General features: G+C 44.8%; 1 protein-coding gene across 2 annotated transcripts in view; it reads left to right on the top strand.

Annotated features, from left to right (window-relative positions):
* Positions 1 to 1,327: 1,327 nt before the first annotated feature.
* Positions 1,328 to 17,875, top strand: part of kansl1l (KAT8 regulatory NSL complex subunit 1-like) — a 38,334-nt gene continuing 21,786 nt past the window's right edge. Inside the window, exons 1-5 of one of the 2 annotated variants that reach the window (XM_036539939.1) lie at positions 1,328 to 1,487; positions 1,891 to 2,909; positions 10,645 to 10,786; positions 11,561 to 11,731; positions 14,983 to 15,104. In XM_036539939.1, the coding sequence (XP_036395832.1) occupies positions 1,903 to 2,909; positions 10,645 to 10,786; positions 11,561 to 11,731; positions 14,983 to 15,104 (1,442 nt within the window). In that variant the 5' untranslated portion in view covers positions 1,328 to 1,487; positions 1,891 to 1,902. Of the gene's footprint in view, positions 1,488 to 1,887; positions 2,910 to 10,644; positions 10,787 to 11,560; positions 11,732 to 14,982; positions 15,105 to 17,875 lie in introns of both variants that reach the window. The other variant, XM_036539941.1, reaches the window with a different exon arrangement.

The following is a 17,875-nucleotide window of genomic DNA, read 5'->3' as shown; positions in this document are numbered from 1 at the left end:
CAATAAATTGTGAATTTGAGTGTAGGGCGTCCATTTTCGATAGTGACCTCTAGGGGGTATCATGTATCCGGTTAGAGAAGAGACCGAAAAGGAGATGTGACATTCACCACCCCACATCAGACTGCTGATGGTTAATGATCATTTCGGGGCCGTGAGATTTGTACACATGAAACACTGTGAAACGGTACCTCTGATGTAATGACTGTATATCTGAAATCGACTTGCCTGCAGTTGATGTAACTTGATAACAGAAGTTTTTAAAGTAGGTCTACCTTCACGCAATTTTCACCTACATTGGTGATTTTGATCTATATTTGTAGGTGCAATTAATTTATATAACTAAATATTTCTTATAACACATAAACCGTTCTATGCAATTTATTTTCAACTTTGCTAATAATTAACTGGATTTTTCATGCTTTGTGGCTTTGCCTCGTCAAAAATAGATCACCCATCAGTAAGAAGTCAAATATTAACCATCTATAACAGTAAAAAGTAAAGCACAAAATCCCACGACGTCGTTGAAAATACTCCAAATATCAGGGAAAAATGCGATCTTTGGCTGAAGGGAATCTTAATATTTTGTCAAAAACAAGCGAATATGATGTTGTTGAAAACAGTTATTGTCTAGTGGGACAGTAGAGACTAATTCTTTTTTTCAATCACTCAATGAAAAGTTCGGGCAACGACAAACTAAACCTGTACATGGTTTACCGCAGAATTATGGGTAAATTACTGTCAGAATTTTAATTACCCCCTGAAGATGATTATATATATATATATATATATATATATATATATATATATATATATATATGTATACATTTATATATATATTTCATATATATATATATAATCATATTTAAAAGTCGGAAAAGACTTTTAAATATTGTATATGCATTGGGATATTGTTATTGTTAGTTCTATACTGTACCTTGCATGGAAACTCGCAAGGGAAGCAGCGTGGAAGGCTTGCGTAAACACCGAAACGCGTGGTCGTCTGTCAAACTTCACAAAACAAAAGTTCTTCCCTCCCTTTACGTCTGATTGGTTATAGTGCTGTAACGTCAAATAGATGTTTGAAATGGGCACCATTTTGGTTCTCTTCCGGCGCTGTGTCATAAGGTAGCGAAATTGGAAAAATTGAGCCGAAATGGTGGATAGACCAGACAGTTTCGTGGGCCCGTCAACTGCTCCAAACTTTAATTGGTCGGCGAAGAATTATATTTGCATAGGCACACCCACACACAGTTCCCTCCCACTTGGATGAGGAGTTCACTGACAAGCAGAGGCAGAGTTATCATCGGCAGTTGGCAGGGGAGCGGGGGTTAGGAGAAGTACTGATTGGAGGGTATTTTGTTAGGTTAAATAAACATATATTTTAAAGTTTATGAAAGAATTACTTTCTCGCGAAAGAGGCGATCTTTGAAACTTCAACAAATGAGATTAGTATTGGTCTCAGCGTTCAAGGATTTTTCACGAAGACGGTGAGTAGAATGTGGTAGCGGTACGTTATTTTCAAGTTGACTGTTAGGTTTACGCGTTCTGCGTCCGTTCAGGATTTGGGACGCGGTGCCAGGCAAGCCACAGAGGGAAAACTTAGTCAAATGTTATCAAAATATTTATACAAAAAAAGTGAATCGGTCGTTTATAAGTGATGTTATAGATGTTATAGATATAGTTTTACTTGAAAACAGTAGCTCTTTGTAATTTGCGTTTAAGCAATCAAAACGGCTTTATGTTTGTTGAGTTACAAATGCAGGAAGGGAAAAGTGCATGTAAAAAGCTGTCTTTTGTAATTCAGTAAATATTTTATTATGAAACTGGCCTGTCCTGTTTCCTCTGAAAGAGGAGCACATGTTGTAGCTGCCCTGTCTTTGAAATCAGCAGCAGCTGGAGACGATGGCCCCGGCCCTGACCAAGACGTCTGCAGACGGCCACGGAATCCACCTGTCTTCCCCGTTGACGTCGGGCAGCATCGACCTGGACGGAGCCCTCCTTGGCAGTGAGTTGGACCCGCAGAAGAAGCTGATGGAGGAGGACCGCGCCCAGACAGCCTGGCTGAACCTCACCTTCCTCCCCTCACCTGATGTCTGTTCCGGAAATGCCCTGGAGCTCCAGACCCCGCTGCTGTCCCCCCAGGCCCAGGCCCCTGGGGGCTACAAAACCATGTTCCACTCCAGTCCGGTGTCAGTTCTCGGCCTGCTCTCCTTGAGCAAAAATCTGGCCGACCCCCTGGCGCCTTGTCCACAGCGGCTGGATGCTTGTTTCCTGCCTGTGCCTGAGTGTGAAGGCCAAGGCCTGGCACAGTCGCATCAGAGCATGAGTTCTTGGCGTGTGCAGTTCGCGCAGCCCCCCTCGGGGCACGGTGCGGGGGACGACGAAGCCCTGATCCATGGGATGCCTGTTACACCCCCGCGAGTGCAGGGCAGCAAAGCAGGCTGGTGCTGGCCCATGAGCACAGTGCTGGAGGAAGCTGCGCATTCACAGACACTGCAGTGTTGCTCCCGGCAGCGTGCCCTGCGTGGGCGTGCTGTTGGGCTCCAGGGGAGGCTGCAGAGCCTCCTGGGGCAGCACACTGCCCGCCACTGCGACCTCCAGCTGAGGGGTCTGATGTCCAGGAAAGACTTCCCTCAAGGGTCACTCTCTCCCCTGGAGCTGTGCTCCCCCCCAGAGGCAAAGCCATTTGACACCACCATGGGGCAGGAGCTGAAGGCTCCGTGGAACAGCTTGTCTCCTCCGCAGCAGGAGTCACCCCTGTCCCCTCAGAGGTCCACAGAAATTTGGAGGTTTGTCCGTTGTGCCTGGGCCATGATGAGAGAGACACAGAAAGCACTGGACTCAGATGCCACAGACAGCAGTTCTGATGAGGAGTGGGACCTTGAGGAGGTGCAAGGGAGTGTGCCAGTGTAAGTCTGACAGTGCCTGTGTTAAGTCTGGGAGTGTGCCAGTGTAAGTATGACGCTACCAGTGTTAAGTTTGAGAGTGTCACGGTGTAGCTCTGACACTGCCAGTGTTAAGTCTGAGAGTGTTCCACTATAAGTCTGACAATGTGCCAATGTAAGTATGACACTGTGCTGGTGTAAATCTGACACTGTGCTAGTGTTAAATCTGAGAGTGTACCAGTGTGGAGTCTGACATTATGATATTGTAAATATGACACTGTGCCAGTCTTAAGTCTGACAGTGTACCATTGTGAGTCCAACAGTTTGCCAGTGTAAGTGCAATGTACATAGAGAGTAATGTGACAGTGTAGAGGGGGCAGTGTGAGGACTAAAGATGTTGTAAAGTGTTAATTTTCATGAGGGACGTGATATAGGCTGTTGGGCTTTTTGTCTTGACGTTAGATGGCTAGCAATGATGTTGGTAGTGCTCATGAGATTGAATAATGAGGCCATGGGGTCAACAGTTGTGTTCATCTGTTTAAGTGGGTGACATTTTTATTTCCTGTCTCCAAACGAATTTCTCTGCAAATTAAGCATACTGCGACTCACATTTACCACAATGGGTAGATGGGTGTTTGCCACCTTTTGACATTAATGAAGGACAACATTGCAAAGAGCTTTGTGCAGATTCGTGGAAAACAGATGTCGTGTAAGGAAGAGTTTATAAAAATATAAAAGTGACATCCATCTTCCTTTGGCTTTCATGTAAAACTGACAGTAGAAGCACCCATTTTGATTTGGGGTTATAAAGCACAGACAGCGAAGCTCAGAGAGCTAGTGCGAGAAGGCAGCTGAGCTGAGCAGCATCAGGAACGCCTCCCTCTGATTGGATCTCCTTTTGCTTCAGGCTCTGTTCCCTCTTTCAAGTTGAAGAACAAAGGCGGTGGGGGGGTGCCGCACGCTCTTTGACCGTCTGTGTCTCCGCAAGGTTACGTCTGCCTGATTCCGGGGCTCTCTGCATGGGCACTTCACATACACTCAGCGCCCTTGTCCTGTGATTGCGGTGGCAGGAGAGTGCGGTGTACGGATCACGTGTCCCCTTTTATATTCGCCCCGGCCCTCTTCCTCTACAGAGCAATCAGCATGCTGCTGGAACCAACGGGCCCGTTAATCTGTCCGACATGAAGTAAGAGGCGGAATCTTTATTGAGCCGCAGTATTTTCCTGGAAGCCACAGCTGGGATTTACAGCTAGATAAACAGGACTGGGGAGGGTGTTATGAAGAGCCCATGGCATGTGTGCGCATGTGTATGTGTGTGTTTGAGTGTACGCGTGTGTGTGGGGTGGAGGGGTTTTACAGTGCCAGGGGGTGTGGTGTTGAGCACACAGAACGTAGAGCTGAAGGGGAAAACAGCTGTAGATGTACACATCAGAACCTGCTTCTAAGCCCTCTTATTACACAGCATATATGAACGGAATACACCTAAAGTGTATGAAACAAGTTGGTTATGCTAATGTACCAGGTCTCAGAAAGAACTGTTACTGTAAACACGGTTATGGCTTTTAGGTTTGGAAAGGCCCAGCTAATCACGGCGTAGATCAAAGTGGGAACTGACCCCGCCCACTCACTGGTGGTGAGAAGAACCCAAGCCAATGATAAATTTCTCCTGGAGTCGAGCCAGTAATTGTCTGCCAAGCTTATTTCCGATCATAGGGCTGTTGTGGGTCAGGGGCTTACATTTAGACCTTGTCCTGCGGGCATTTGAAGAGGGCTGGCGAGGACATGAGCTCCTGGAGTCCATGTTCACTTGTCCTTCAGGCTGAAACTCCAAGTGCAGCTCAGGCCATTGGGTCTGGAAAAACAGCCTGCCACTTGGTGGGTGAAGGACTCCACCCTCCAGAGCCATGCTCTCTGTGTGTTTAATTTGGACCTTGCTGCTGCAAACTCCACATTCTTCTGCTCTCTGGCTTTTTTCCTGCCAGTTGTTATGGAGGCCTGAACTAAGAGGAATGTGTCAATGTCCTACAATGTTAAATCTGAAAATGTAGGCCTAAGGACTGTGTTTCTAGGTGTGTTTCTGAATATGGCACACATGGTAAAACCTAAAGTATTGCTTTTCATTGAACATAGTTTTAACATAGATTATAACATGTCATCTTAATAAATAAACTGGAATATATGGCTGTAATGAGTGAAAACAAGTTTTGTGAAAACCTCAATTTTTCATACATAAAAATGGCAATAATTGGTATATTTTCAGAAATGTACACTTTAATGTACATTACTTTTTTTACAGAGGTGGACACCCTGGCTTCAGGAAGTAAAAGCATTCTTTCCATTCATTACACCAGCTGAATTTAATTAGCACAACTCTTCAGCCAGGTAGAGGAGCTAATTAGTGAAATCACCTTGTGTAGTGAATGGCTAGAACAAATACGTGGCAGGACTTTTACTTTCTGAAGCTGGGATGTCCACCTCTGCTTTTTTATAAAGGGGGATGGTGTTGCTTTTGTTTCGCCTGGTCAGAGAAAATCATGATCTGTTCCACGGTGAACTCTGGAGCCCCACTGGCAGTAACAACAAAAAAGGCACACGGCTCCAGAAGTGAAGAAATAAACTCTTAACAATTTCCTCCCTTCATGTATGTCACTGCAGTCTGTTTACCAAAAATTTGCACAAGCTTTGTTGTTAAATCTTTGCACCCATGTGTGTAATTAAGCTGGAATAGCTAAGGTGAGGGAAGTGAGGGAGACCATGATGAGGTACCAGTGGGTGTCATAGACCAGGTGTCACGTCGCTACCCTCCTGATTGGATGAGAGGATTACACCGCTGTGATTTCCCTGGTCTCAGGCTGACCCACGGTGTCAGCCCATCTCCAGGTTACCAGACCTTTTCCCCAGGAATGCTGGGATGGTGGGCGGGGTTTTCTCGGATAGGCACAAGGGGGAGGGTGGCTTTGTGATGCGAAAGCCTTCCCAATAAACCTCCTTAGATGAAAAAAGGCCAGTGTTTACACGTTCTGGGAAAGCGAAAAGGAGAGAATGGCTCTGATTTGTTTGGCAAGAGCCAGGTGCCATCACAGTAGCAGCATAATTTTATTGGAGCCTTTTTTATGTGGAAATTGTGTCGGTGGCCTGTGTAAAAGTGATTAAATTGAATGGGTAGGAGTCGTTATGTCATCTCAAAAGAGATGTAACATTCTGTTAGAACCTTTGCTGAACTTGGGTATGTTTTAGAGCTGGAACCAGTTTGGGTCTTTATACTCCTTTTCTATTGTTGAACTGGGAATTGGGCTTGCTCAGTATACTGCTACAGAAGAAAAAGGTTGTAATAAGCTGCCTAGTTCAAGCTCTATAGAGGAAAAATGGCTCAGAAAACCAGCCTGACTCTAGTTGTATGGTGGGGAAAGCTACTAGTTCCTCCTTCTGGAACTGAAAAAATCACTCTGCTATCTCTGACTGGGAGAGACTGGGCAAGTGAGAACCTGCTGAGTATTCCGGGGTTTCACACTTGCTGCCAGGGCCTTCTGGGCTACATCCAGAGAGGAGTCATTTTTTCCATGTCAATTAATGGGCTGAGAGGAGATCAGATGAAAGTCCTTGCTAGATCTTGGTGTCAGGCAACTGTATCTGACCCCACTGCACCCCTTGGCTGCAGCATTATCTTTTTCAATATGTTTTCCATGTTACACATATTCATAATTTAACAAATCTGCTCTTGCTATAGTAGAGAAGATAAACAAACCCCTGAAGCACAGGTCCGATAGCCATGCGAGAAAGAAAATTTCCAAACAATGTTGGTGGATGTGCATTTTTTCGGCTGGCGAGGGCTGCAACTACCAATGTGGAAACAAGGGGTCCAGAAGAGTGACTGTGGATTTCTCTTGTGCTCCTCCCACGCAAATGAGCACCAGAGGGAAGGTGGGTGCTGTTTGGAGAGGGGTTCAGACACATGCTTCACAAATCCCTGTGCTCTGAGTGTGCCACTTGGAGTGGTGCCCGTTTACTGGAGCTGGGAGCTGGGAGCTGTTTGTTTATGTAGTGGCTAGGAGGGCCCCCATTGCAGACAGGGCTATCTGTCTGCACTTCCTGGCATGCGTGGGTGTGCTGAATGGCCTGGCTACACCATAAATATTCCTGGCATTTTCTTTCTAATCAGCACTGGCCTGGAAATGGTGGTGGGCATTGTCTGTCTGTCAGTGACAGGGCTGCATGGAACGTCAGTGGTGGGGCCTTTTTGTCAGCAATGCACGGCAGAGGAGCAGCTTATCTGCACAGGACATGTGCAGACTCACTGGGCTCTGAGACAGTCAAATTCAGGTCTACCAGCTTGAAGGAGGTTTCTGATTTGTTATCCCTTTTTGTTTGGTTTTTTTTTTTGTTTGCTTTTTTGGGTGTACCTCAGAGATCTATTTTGAGCTTTATATCAATGCTCTTGTCGGTGTCAATTTCATTAGTTATAATAGATTTGTGAGATACCGTTTTTTATTGTATGTAAAAACAGTGAAGTTCATGTGTAAAAAGTATCCACTTTTTATCTGTTAGGAGGCTTATCAGAACCACATTCGGTAAAATTGTTTTTCAGTTATTTTACTGGTTACTGTAGAGGGCTCTTATGCCTTCCTTGATTTGAGAAGCTTTAGTATACTGTTGGGTCTCTTCCTGGACATTTTGAGCATTCCCTCCAGCCAGCTCGGATAACCTTTCCTAGTGCTGTTTGAAGTGGGCAGCTCCTGGCATTCCCAAGGTTGTCATGCAATACCATGGTAACTGGCGCGTGAAACTGCTAGCAGAAGGTCACTGGCAGAGGATAGTGGGATTTTCAGCGCCATGGAAACGCTGCCAAAGTTTACAAATCATTTCTTTGTGGTCCAGTTACCTGGGCCAAGAGTGTCCCTGCCTCAATATTTCCTCAACCTCAAAAAAATTCAGGATGATGTCATACGCTAGTCTAGTAAAATAAATAACTCAAATTGTTGTTTTGCATTAAAATGGAACACAGTGGCAGTGAGAATGAATCATCGTTTCTGAATCTTGAGTGGAAATAATTAATCTGGTTACATGCCATAGGCTTTCAGCATGGCCAAGCTAGTTGAAAAGGTCAAAGTACAGTATAAAGGTCACACATGCACTTAGATTACCTTCATTATTGTGCAGTACCTGTGGCCTGAACAAAGACACTGTGCCTTCGACAGGACTTGGAACACCATGTTAGAAAATGAGGGAAAGGCATTAGAGAAGCATTCCTCTGATTTCACTGCCTTGGCAATCACCAAGTCGAAGACTTCCCATGGTGATTAGTGTGAATTAATTAGCTGTGAATTAATCGTGTTTAAGTGGGCAGAAGAATTGATGGAGATTGTTTTCTTTCTTAATGGTACATTACATGGTGAAATCTATTGGAAAGACTGTGACTTTTTGCCTTTTGATTTAGGCTAGTGCCCTGCCCTGTCATTAACCGCTGTTTCTTTCCGTCAGATGCATTCTAATGTGGAATCATAAAGCGCACACGTTTTTTATGGTTTTTTTATTGTGCTTTCCATCCTCATTATTTGAAAGTTAAAACAAAAACTCAAGTCAACAGGTTTACAGCATTCCAGTAAACTCTGCCCTCGAGGCAACTGAAAGCAGTCCATACAAGCAGTCGCAATAAAGTGGGCCTAGGATCCTGCAGCCCACGTTCGATCTGGAGATTGAACTGGAAAACATTAGATTTAGCACTGTAGAACTCTCCTGAGGGTCGCGATGAAGCAACCAAAATCTTAGTTTGTGGAGGCCTCATATGGACGTTGTGATGGCAGGCATTTGCCTACAGACTCTTTCTGTCTAACTGTTAGCTTCGACATGCCAGACACTGGAGTGGAGAAACCTAGTAAAAGTAGTTTTCTTTTTTGTCATCGGTAATGCACCTGGCTTTTACGCCAGCTGTTTCCCCTGCAGCAAAATCTTTGGACAGTCATGCTCACGGGTTTGGCCAGCAACGGAGGGAGAAAACGCAGTGATGTGTGATTTGCCATGCTGGAGGGGCGGAGCCTGTGATGTGGATGAAACGATGGGGTGGCTCTGCTCTCAGCTTGCGTCCTATCACAGAACCGTGCGACCCTGAGCTTTTAATGGGTGTCTGCACCAGTGGAGACCCAGTTTTAAAGTAATGCCACTGATGACTCCAGTCACCCTTGGATAAGGCTCTTAGTGTGTGTCTGGATGTAACTTAAGTAACATGGCAGTGGCTGCCATGGAGGCCAATCGGTTTCCTTTGATGTGCCACTGCGCAGTCGCATCCATCTCATAAAGAGAATTCACCTTACTTCTGTTTGTTCCTTCTTGAAATTTAGATCTCACCTTCAGCCACAATTCACCCTTAACCCTTTCGCACGTAAGTTATTTTTTATGCTATGTAGCGCGCTGTTATGTTACATGGTTGGTAATGTTTTCATTAGTATTTTTATGCTTCTCATAGTTTTCAATTTGCTATATATTTAATGTTTCCTCAAAGCTAAAATTATCTAGAATTTTTCCAATCTAGTTTTCTAATTGGTTTTAGTATGCGCTAAATGGCTAATCACACCGGTGCGACTGTATGCGCGAAAGGGTTAAAAATGGGTGCTGTGACTGAGTTCTTTTTGAGTTCTGCTTGTGTGTTTTGAGCGCGGGTTGAAATATGGCTGTAAGGCTCTTATTTTGACATGGGTCCAGTTTGCATGAGAGCACGGGGCCAGCTGCCCCTCTGTCCTTGCAGGACTTGTGCAGCCTCTTTCTCAGCCTTGCCAAAATTGGATGGGTGTTTGCAGTACTCTGCGACAAGGGAGAATAGTGTTGTGATTGAAGGAGCTGAGGGAGGGGTTTGTTTGGGTCAGCGGGGCGGGCAGGTTGTGGGGGGCTCAGGGAGCGTAATTGCTGCTTTCAGCCACGGCCGGACCTGATTGACTGCCAAGGAGGAGGTCTCCATCAGCGTGAGCTCGCTTGTTGCGGAACATTAACAATCACCATGGTAATTGCCATAAAATATTCCTCGTATTATCTCTGTACGGCTCGCCGCTGCTGCCCCCTCCAATCCAAGCACACTGTTAGGCACATGCTGGTTATCACATGCTAATGCTAAGCTGCTATACCCTCCTCCCCTAGTAGGTAATTGTATTGGGGTTATGTGGGAACATAGTAATTGAGGTTTCAAATAGCAAGATAGTCCCAAATAGCAAAACGAGTTTTATTCCGATGAAGAAGCAGATCCGATGTTCGTAGCAAAATCAGGAAGGTTTATTTGCACAGCCAGTCGTGGGAACAACAGCATGGAGCAGAAGTTCAACAGGTATAGGATGTAGTTCTGTTTTTATACAGTTAAAGTAGGTACATTTACATATGACTTACAATGACCAAAGGGGGTGCTGTTTTTGATTGGTTCTGTGGAGCTGTGCATTGCTAAACAGCTCCCTCTCTAATTGGGTCTCTCCTGAATCTCGTTACCTAATTGGCTCTGTAGGGTTCAAACTTCGGAAGTGAGGTCCAAATATGGTCATGCGGACCCCTGTGTTCCCCAGATTGTTATCATCAAGAGGCACCTTATAGCTCCAGTCGGATGTAGCGGCATCCCTTTGTATTCTAATACACATCACTTGACTCTGGATCAAACGCCGTGCCGCTCCACAGAACTGTCTCCAAACACCAGCAATGTTTCATTCATTTCATCCCCATGATTTTTCTCCCACGTTTTCTTTCTTTCTCTCCTTCGCTCTCTCTACCTCCTTTTTTTCTGGACCAGGTGCCAGGGGTGTGAGTGGAGGTGGCAGGCAGAGCGTGCAGAGATCGGCAGCCGCTGGACCTGGCTGAAAGTTCGAGTGTCAGAACTGGAGCTCAAGATCCAACATCTTAATGAGCTTCATCAGCAGATCATCTCCACAAAAGTAAGGCCCCGACCACCCAGCTGGAGCACCACCTGCACACGGCACAGCCTCAACATCAACCACACCACACCTCTAACCAATCAGAGCTCTGTCACCATTCCTTCACACAGTCCCATCCTCACCCACCAACCACACCATGCCCCTGCCCAATCAGAGCTCTACATCCCTCCTGCACAAAGTCTCATCACTGCCCCCCACCCACATCATACCCTCGACCAATCAGAGCTCTGTCACCCCTTCTTCCAGGAAGAGCCAGACCATTACATGTTTATTTTCCTCTCTGTGCTGATGAAAATGAACCAAACATGCATTATTTCCATGACAGCATAGCAGAACTTCCCCCCCTCGAAAAAAATCAGGATTCATTCTACTGCCTTCTTTCATGTCACCAATGTTTGTGTCATATAAATGGCTCATCTCTTGCTCCATGTCTGCTCACAGCCCATCCAAATATGATAAAGACGATATCATCTTTGAGTAATGTAGATTGCTGCTTTGTTACTTTCTGTTCCCGACCTGTTTTCTGTTGACTTAGGTTTGTCATTTAGAGAGAGTGATGCTGGTTATGACACAGTCAAACACATCTGCTGAGGGCTGGATTAGGCTTTACTGGCGGGTGGTTCGCTGCCTGGCTGCGGAGGTGATTAAACAAGGAGGGCGTCTTGGTCAGCCTTCTGAAGTGGCTCTCATTTCAAGTGTAAACGTCCTCAGCCATTGGAGCCTGGTGAAGTGGGTGTGGCAAACTAATGTGTCTTCCTTTCTCTGGTGGGCCAGGGGGGTGTGGTCCTGGCTGAGCCACAGGCCCCAGCGGACAGGCGGATGCTGCTGACGGATATTGCAGGGCAGTCCTGTGCCGGGGAAAGTAACTACGCCCCTGACCCCGCCTCTGACCCTGAGATGGAGCCCAGCAGCCCCACACGGCTCCTGAGGAACATCGAGAGACAGGTGAGCTGGGAAGGATGTGCGGCAAGGATGTGCATCTGCACGGTTGGTCAAGTGCTCTGTGCAATATGTGTAATACAGAGAAGATATCTGATATCGTGTGCCTTTGCATTGAACGCTCTGTCCTTGAAGCATTCGGGTGAAGGCAGGTGCTCATGAATATTCAGCAGCAATGAGACTGTTTTGTGTTTCTAGTTGGCCAGCCAATTGTTCGGAGCCAAAATGCATTCTGATTAGTGATTAATAGTCTCTGGTTGTACTGTAATAATGGCATGTGGCACTGGCTCCCTGACTGGTCACACAGAGAATAGCTAACTGACATTTCAAAATCATAGCATCTTCTATCCAATGTTAAGATGTAACATTTGATTTTGAACAAGGAGTCTTACTCTGTGATCTGGCCACCAGTCCAGTGCATAGGTTTTACCTTTGCTTTAACTGGTCAAATCCAGTCTTTTTTTTCCTTGGGCGCTTGACAAGATTAGCTAAATCCCTCCTCACTTAGTGATCTATTGAAGCCATTCAGCTGTTCCCAATCAGTAAGTCACTGCAGCAATTAGCCCAAATGGTGCAGTGGCAGGTTAGCCAAACTATGTTCCACTGTAACGTTTCTGTAGGTAATTATGCAGCATCCTATGTAAGACCCACCTGAGGGGTCACTTGCTGGCGTGAGTGGCAGCCACTTTAAGAGCACCGTGGTTTGCCGATCCCCTCTTCCTCTCTGGCACAGTAATTGGACAGGAATGTAATTGCAGCTCCACAGGGTCTAGTGTTTGTTGGAAAATTTGTACAATGTGTTCGATGAGCACAAAGCCTACTTCACCCCAGAGATTAGTCATTTTTTGTTCAAAGTCACCTGTCTGGCACAATCAAGGAGTCAAAGATTGATGGGTTAATGGATTGTTTGTTGAATAGATTGGTACATTGATGGAGGGATATATTATACATAGATATTGGTATGTATAGAACCATAGATACAGTGCATTCAGGAAGTATTCAGACCCCTTCACTTTTCACATTTTGTTATGTTGCAGCCTTATGCTAAAATTGTTCAATTTTTTCCCTCATCAATCTACATTCAATACCCCATAATGACAAAGTGAAAACAGGATTTTAGATATTTTTTTCAAATTTATTAAAAATAAAAAATGGAAATATCACATTAACATAAGTATTCAGACCCTTAACTCATTACATAGTTGAAGCACAGCCTCGAGTCTTCTTGGATATGATGCGACAAGCTTTACACACCTGGATTTGGGGATTTTCTGCCATTCTTCTCTGCAGATCCTCTCAATCTCTCTCAGGTTGGATGGGGACTGTCGGTGGACAGCCATTTTCAGGTCTCTCCAGAGATGTTCAGTTGGGTTCAAGTCTGGGTCCGGTTGGGCCACTCAAGGACATTCACAGAGTTGTCCCTAAGCCACTCCTGTGTTGTCTCGGCTGTGTGCTTAGGGTCATTGTCCTGTTGGAAGGTCCGCCTTCGGTCCAGTCTGAGGTCCTGACCGCTCTGGAGCAGGTTTTCATTAAGGATATCTCTGTACTTGCTTCGTTCAGCTTTCCCTCAACCCTGGCCAGTGTCCCAGTCCCTGCCGCTGAAAAACACCCCCATAGCATGATGCTGCCACCACCATGCTTCACCGTTGGGATGGTATTGCACTGGTGATGAGCGGTGCCTGATTTCCTCTAGACACGACACTTAGAATTGAGGCCAAGCAGTTCAGTCTTGGTTTCATCAGACCGGAGAAATCCTCTTTCACACAGTCTGAGAATCCTGTAGGTGCTTTTTTGCAAACTCCAAGCAGGCTTTTATGTGTCTTTTACTGAAGAGAGGCTTCTGTCTGGCCACTCTGCCATAAAACCCAGATCGCTAGAGTTTTGCTGTCAGGGCTCCGCCCCCTTAAGCCGCGGTGTTTTTGTTTTTTCCCCATACCTGTGTTTTTGTTTCCCCTGTGTTCCAGCCCCGCCCCGCTCCCTGCCTGGTCTACGCCCACCTGATCCCCTCATTACCGGCACCTGCCTGCCTGCTCACCTGCATCCCATTGCCTCGTTACCCCTGCCCTATATCTTCCCTGCGTGTCTCTGTCTCGTTGCTAGTTCGTTTCAGTGAGTTCTTCCTGTCTCGTCCCCGCTTTAGTTCCCTTGAGTCGTTTGCTGTTGCTGTTGCCGTTTCCTGCCTGATTCCCCAACTTCGTTTCTGCCTGCCGACTTGGATCCGTTTGCCGCCATTCGCCTGCCTGGTTCCTGACTCTGCCCGCCCCGACTTCCGATCCTGGATCTGCCCCCGGACTGCTTCCCCGTGCTTTTGAACCCTGCCTGTCCCTGTACTACGAACTGCCTGCTGATTGAGATTAAACGCTTGGTTCCGTTTACCCGGTGGTCCGCGTTTGTGTCCCGATCTCCGATCCTGACAGTTGCAGTGATGGTTGTCCTTCTGGAAGTTTCTCCCATCTCCACACAGGATCTCTGGAGCTCAGCCAGAGTGACCATCGGGTTCTCAGTAACCTCTCTTACCAAGGCCCTTCTCCCCCGATTGCTTAGTTTTGCCGTGGTGCCAGCTCTAGGAAGAGTCCTAGTTGTTCCAAACTTCTTCCATTTAAGAATTATGGAGGCCACTCTGCACTTGGGAACCTTAATTGTAGCAGAATTTTTTTGTAGCCTTCCCCAGATCTGTGCCCCAACACAATCCCGTCTCTGAGCTCTGCAGGCAGTTTCTTCAACCTCGTGGCTTGGTTTTTACTGTGATATCCATTGTCAGCTGAGAGACCTTATATAGACAGGTGTGTGTCTTTCTAAATCCAGTCAGTGGAATTTACCAGAGGTAGATTTCAAGTGTCTGAATACTTATGTCAATGTGATATTTCACTTTTTTATTTTTAATAAATTTGCAAAAATTTCAAAAAAATCCTGTTTTCACTTTGTCATTATGGGGTATTGAGTGTAGACTGATGAGGAAAAAATGAATTGAAATGATTTTAGCATAAAGCTGCAACATAACAAAATGTGAAAAAATAAAGAGGTCTGAATACTTTCTGAATGCACTGTATATCAAGATTGATGGAGAGGTAGATGGATAGACAGGTGCACAGAGAACTAGATAGACAGACTGAGACAGCTGTGCATTTGTGAAAATGATTTAATTGTCATTTAGAAAAACTTTGCAGATCACTGCATATTTCCAGATGTTTTTTGTGGGTGGCTGCCGCAATCCGAGTGGCTCTTAGCCAATGAAAGGTGCCAATTTACACCCACAGAGTGCCCAGCTGACACAGATTGTCAACAGCCTGATGCCCCCCTTCAGCTTCTCTCCCTCCTCGTCACCTGTCTCCAAACCATCCTGCAAGTGGAGGGGGCGGAGCAAGAGGAGCCTCAGCAGGTAGGAAGAACGGACCCCGCAGCTGTTAACAGAGGACATGGCTTTTGCTGCTGGGTGCAAAAGGTGTTTCGAAACCATGCTCACTGCCTCACTTAGAGATCAGGCTGTTCTCCTCCTCTATAATGAGATCCTTCCTTAATGGAAAAGGGTTTTGGACATGTATTTCTGCAGTAGGGGTGGGAATCCATGAGCAACTCACGATACGATGACCATGGTAACGATGGTATCACGATACTGCGATTCTGCGATAGTTGATACATTGCAAGACAATCATCTATGATACATAACGATATCTGTGTAACTGAAGAAGAAAAAATACCCCTAAAAAGGCAAAAAGCAGGAATTATGTATTTAGTCATTCAATTCAAGTCATGAGTTCATTCTATATTTTAGGCCTACATTAGATGTTTTCTGTATGACCTCCATGTGTATTGAAATACAGTGGTTAGGCAAGGTGACAAGCAAGATCATGTATTTCCCATTATCAGCTGGCTCCGTTATTTCTTGTAGGGACATGTTGATGACAAGCTCCTATGTGTTATAAATTACCTGGATTGGCTTGTAATGGTTACATAGTTCAAATCTAGTTCCCATATTACAGCGCTACACAACCCCACACCATCAGTACGAAACTGTTTTTACTGAATACACCCTTTCTCCGGTCTCCACTGATATGGTGATGGTGTGTTTGGACAATCAGGAGGCATTTCTGAGGCCACGCCACAGTTCAAATTAGTTTTGAGGAGTTGGCTAACCGTAATGGAAGACACAAACCATGTAAAGCCCTAAGCATTGCTGCTCATCCTTATATATTGAAAAGTTAACAGCAAAATTCAACATGACAATCACCGTATACAACAACCAATGTGTGTGGATACATTTTCAGCTTCATTCAAGGAAATAGTACCAAGACATTGGATTACATCGTAAGAGGGAGTTAACGTTAGCTAGCATGCTAGCTTATGTTTTTTTTTTGAACCAACTTTGGTAGAAAAAAAGAAGTGTGATGAGGGACCGGTTGGCCAACTTGACGTAAGTGAAGATATATTTTTCCTCTTTAAATTGCATAATGTTACTACTTTGCCGGCTAAGAAACGTTAGCTAACTTATATCAGTTAAGTCGATGCCCTGTTTTCATCAACCCATGACATTATAGCTAGACAACTAGCTGGCTAGCTAGTTGATCCTACAGTTGTTCCATCGTTATGGTGGTCAGTTGTCCGATAATAACATAACTAAGTAGGTCATCAAATTAACCATAAAGCAAATTATTAAAATGAACATCTGCTAGTTTAAGGATTATGCAACGTACCGGTGTAAATTCGCAAACTAGCCGTTAGCTAGCTAGTACCACCGGGGTGTAGGTCTGGAGCTACGTTCAGGGTGGTGAGGGAAAAGACTAGATAACGTTAGTTAAGCAATTGCTAACGGGAACCAACGACGAATTTGAGCTGAGACTGTGATGACTTAACCACTTTCTGTTTTTTGGATAATGTTAGGTAGATAAGCTTTTGTTTAAATGCCTAATCACACAGATTACTAGCAATATAATTGTTAAGGACCTTTCAATTTAGACAATTTTGTAAGTAGGAGCTACCTAGCTAAGTTGGCTAACTACTCAACTGAAGCTAGCTACTTATATAAAACAATAGTCTCTGCCATCCAAACTGTTTAGTCAGCGTTACTTACTGAAATTGAGTTGGACAGGTCTCATTTCCAGGGAGGACTGAGAAAGAGAAGTTGTGCGCATTTCTTCACCGCAAGTTTACCCTCATTCATTTGATAAGCGCCACCACGAGCAGTCATGAAGTAGTGACTCTGGTAAGTCAAATTGGCGGGGGAATCTATTTAGAACGTCTGCATGTTTAATAAAAATATTGATATTTGGCGCCAGTGTATCGATAACGTATCGCAAGAGGAAGTATACGATATATTCCCGTATTGATATTTTGTCCCCCCCGCCTTATTCTGCAGTGCTGTGGACTGTGTTACGTCATGTAAAGTTGCCAGTGACTGTAGGTGACTCATTCAGGACATAAAAAACAATTTGGATTCTTTCTCAGTTTGTTACCCTTTCATGTCTGGTGGATTGTCTTCTGGAATGTCTGGTTTAAAGGTCTTAAAATAAAAAAGCTACCTGACAAATGTGATGTGTCTCTTGGTTATCCAGATGTAACCATGTAACTATTGCTGTACAAGCCTATGGTCTTTTGCTGTTACTACTGCAGAACCTGCCTGTGTTGGTTGTGGATCATGATAAGGAGATACTACACATTCTTTGTAAACAACAAAAAAATCCTGTTCATATGAAGCAGTGACGGAAAATGGTCTGGATGAAATTCCAGTTGTTCATCTAACAGATGTACCACAGACAGAAACAGTATTAACCCCTAGTGTTACTGTATACTGTTTATTAACCCTTTCGTATGTGACTTATTTTATGCTATGCTATGCTAGTGCGTGTGTTACGTTACATGGTTCATTATGTTTTCATTAGCATTATTAAGATTCTGATCTGATCTGATCTGCTATACTTTGGTACGTTAAATCAATGTTTCCTCAAAGCTAATGTTATCTAGAATTTTTCCAATCTAGTGTTCTAATCACACCGATTTGAGTGTAAGTGTGAAAGGGCTAAGCACACCGGTGTGACTGTATACGCAAAGAGGTGAAATATCAGTATTACTTTGCAGATATTTGTGTGGTGTCTTTGGAAATTCTGTTTTGAAACAAACCATTTTCACCCTGACTCTGGCCATAGATGTCAGAGG

This window comes from Megalops cyprinoides, chromosome 11 (genome assembly GCF_013368585.1).
Source record: "Megalops cyprinoides isolate fMegCyp1 chromosome 11, fMegCyp1.pri, whole genome shotgun sequence".
Classification (NCBI taxonomy): Eukaryota; Metazoa; Chordata; class Actinopteri; order Elopiformes; family Megalopidae; genus Megalops; species Megalops cyprinoides.
Note: the sequence above shows the minus strand (reverse complement) of the source record. Positions and strands in the feature narration are given on the sequence as shown.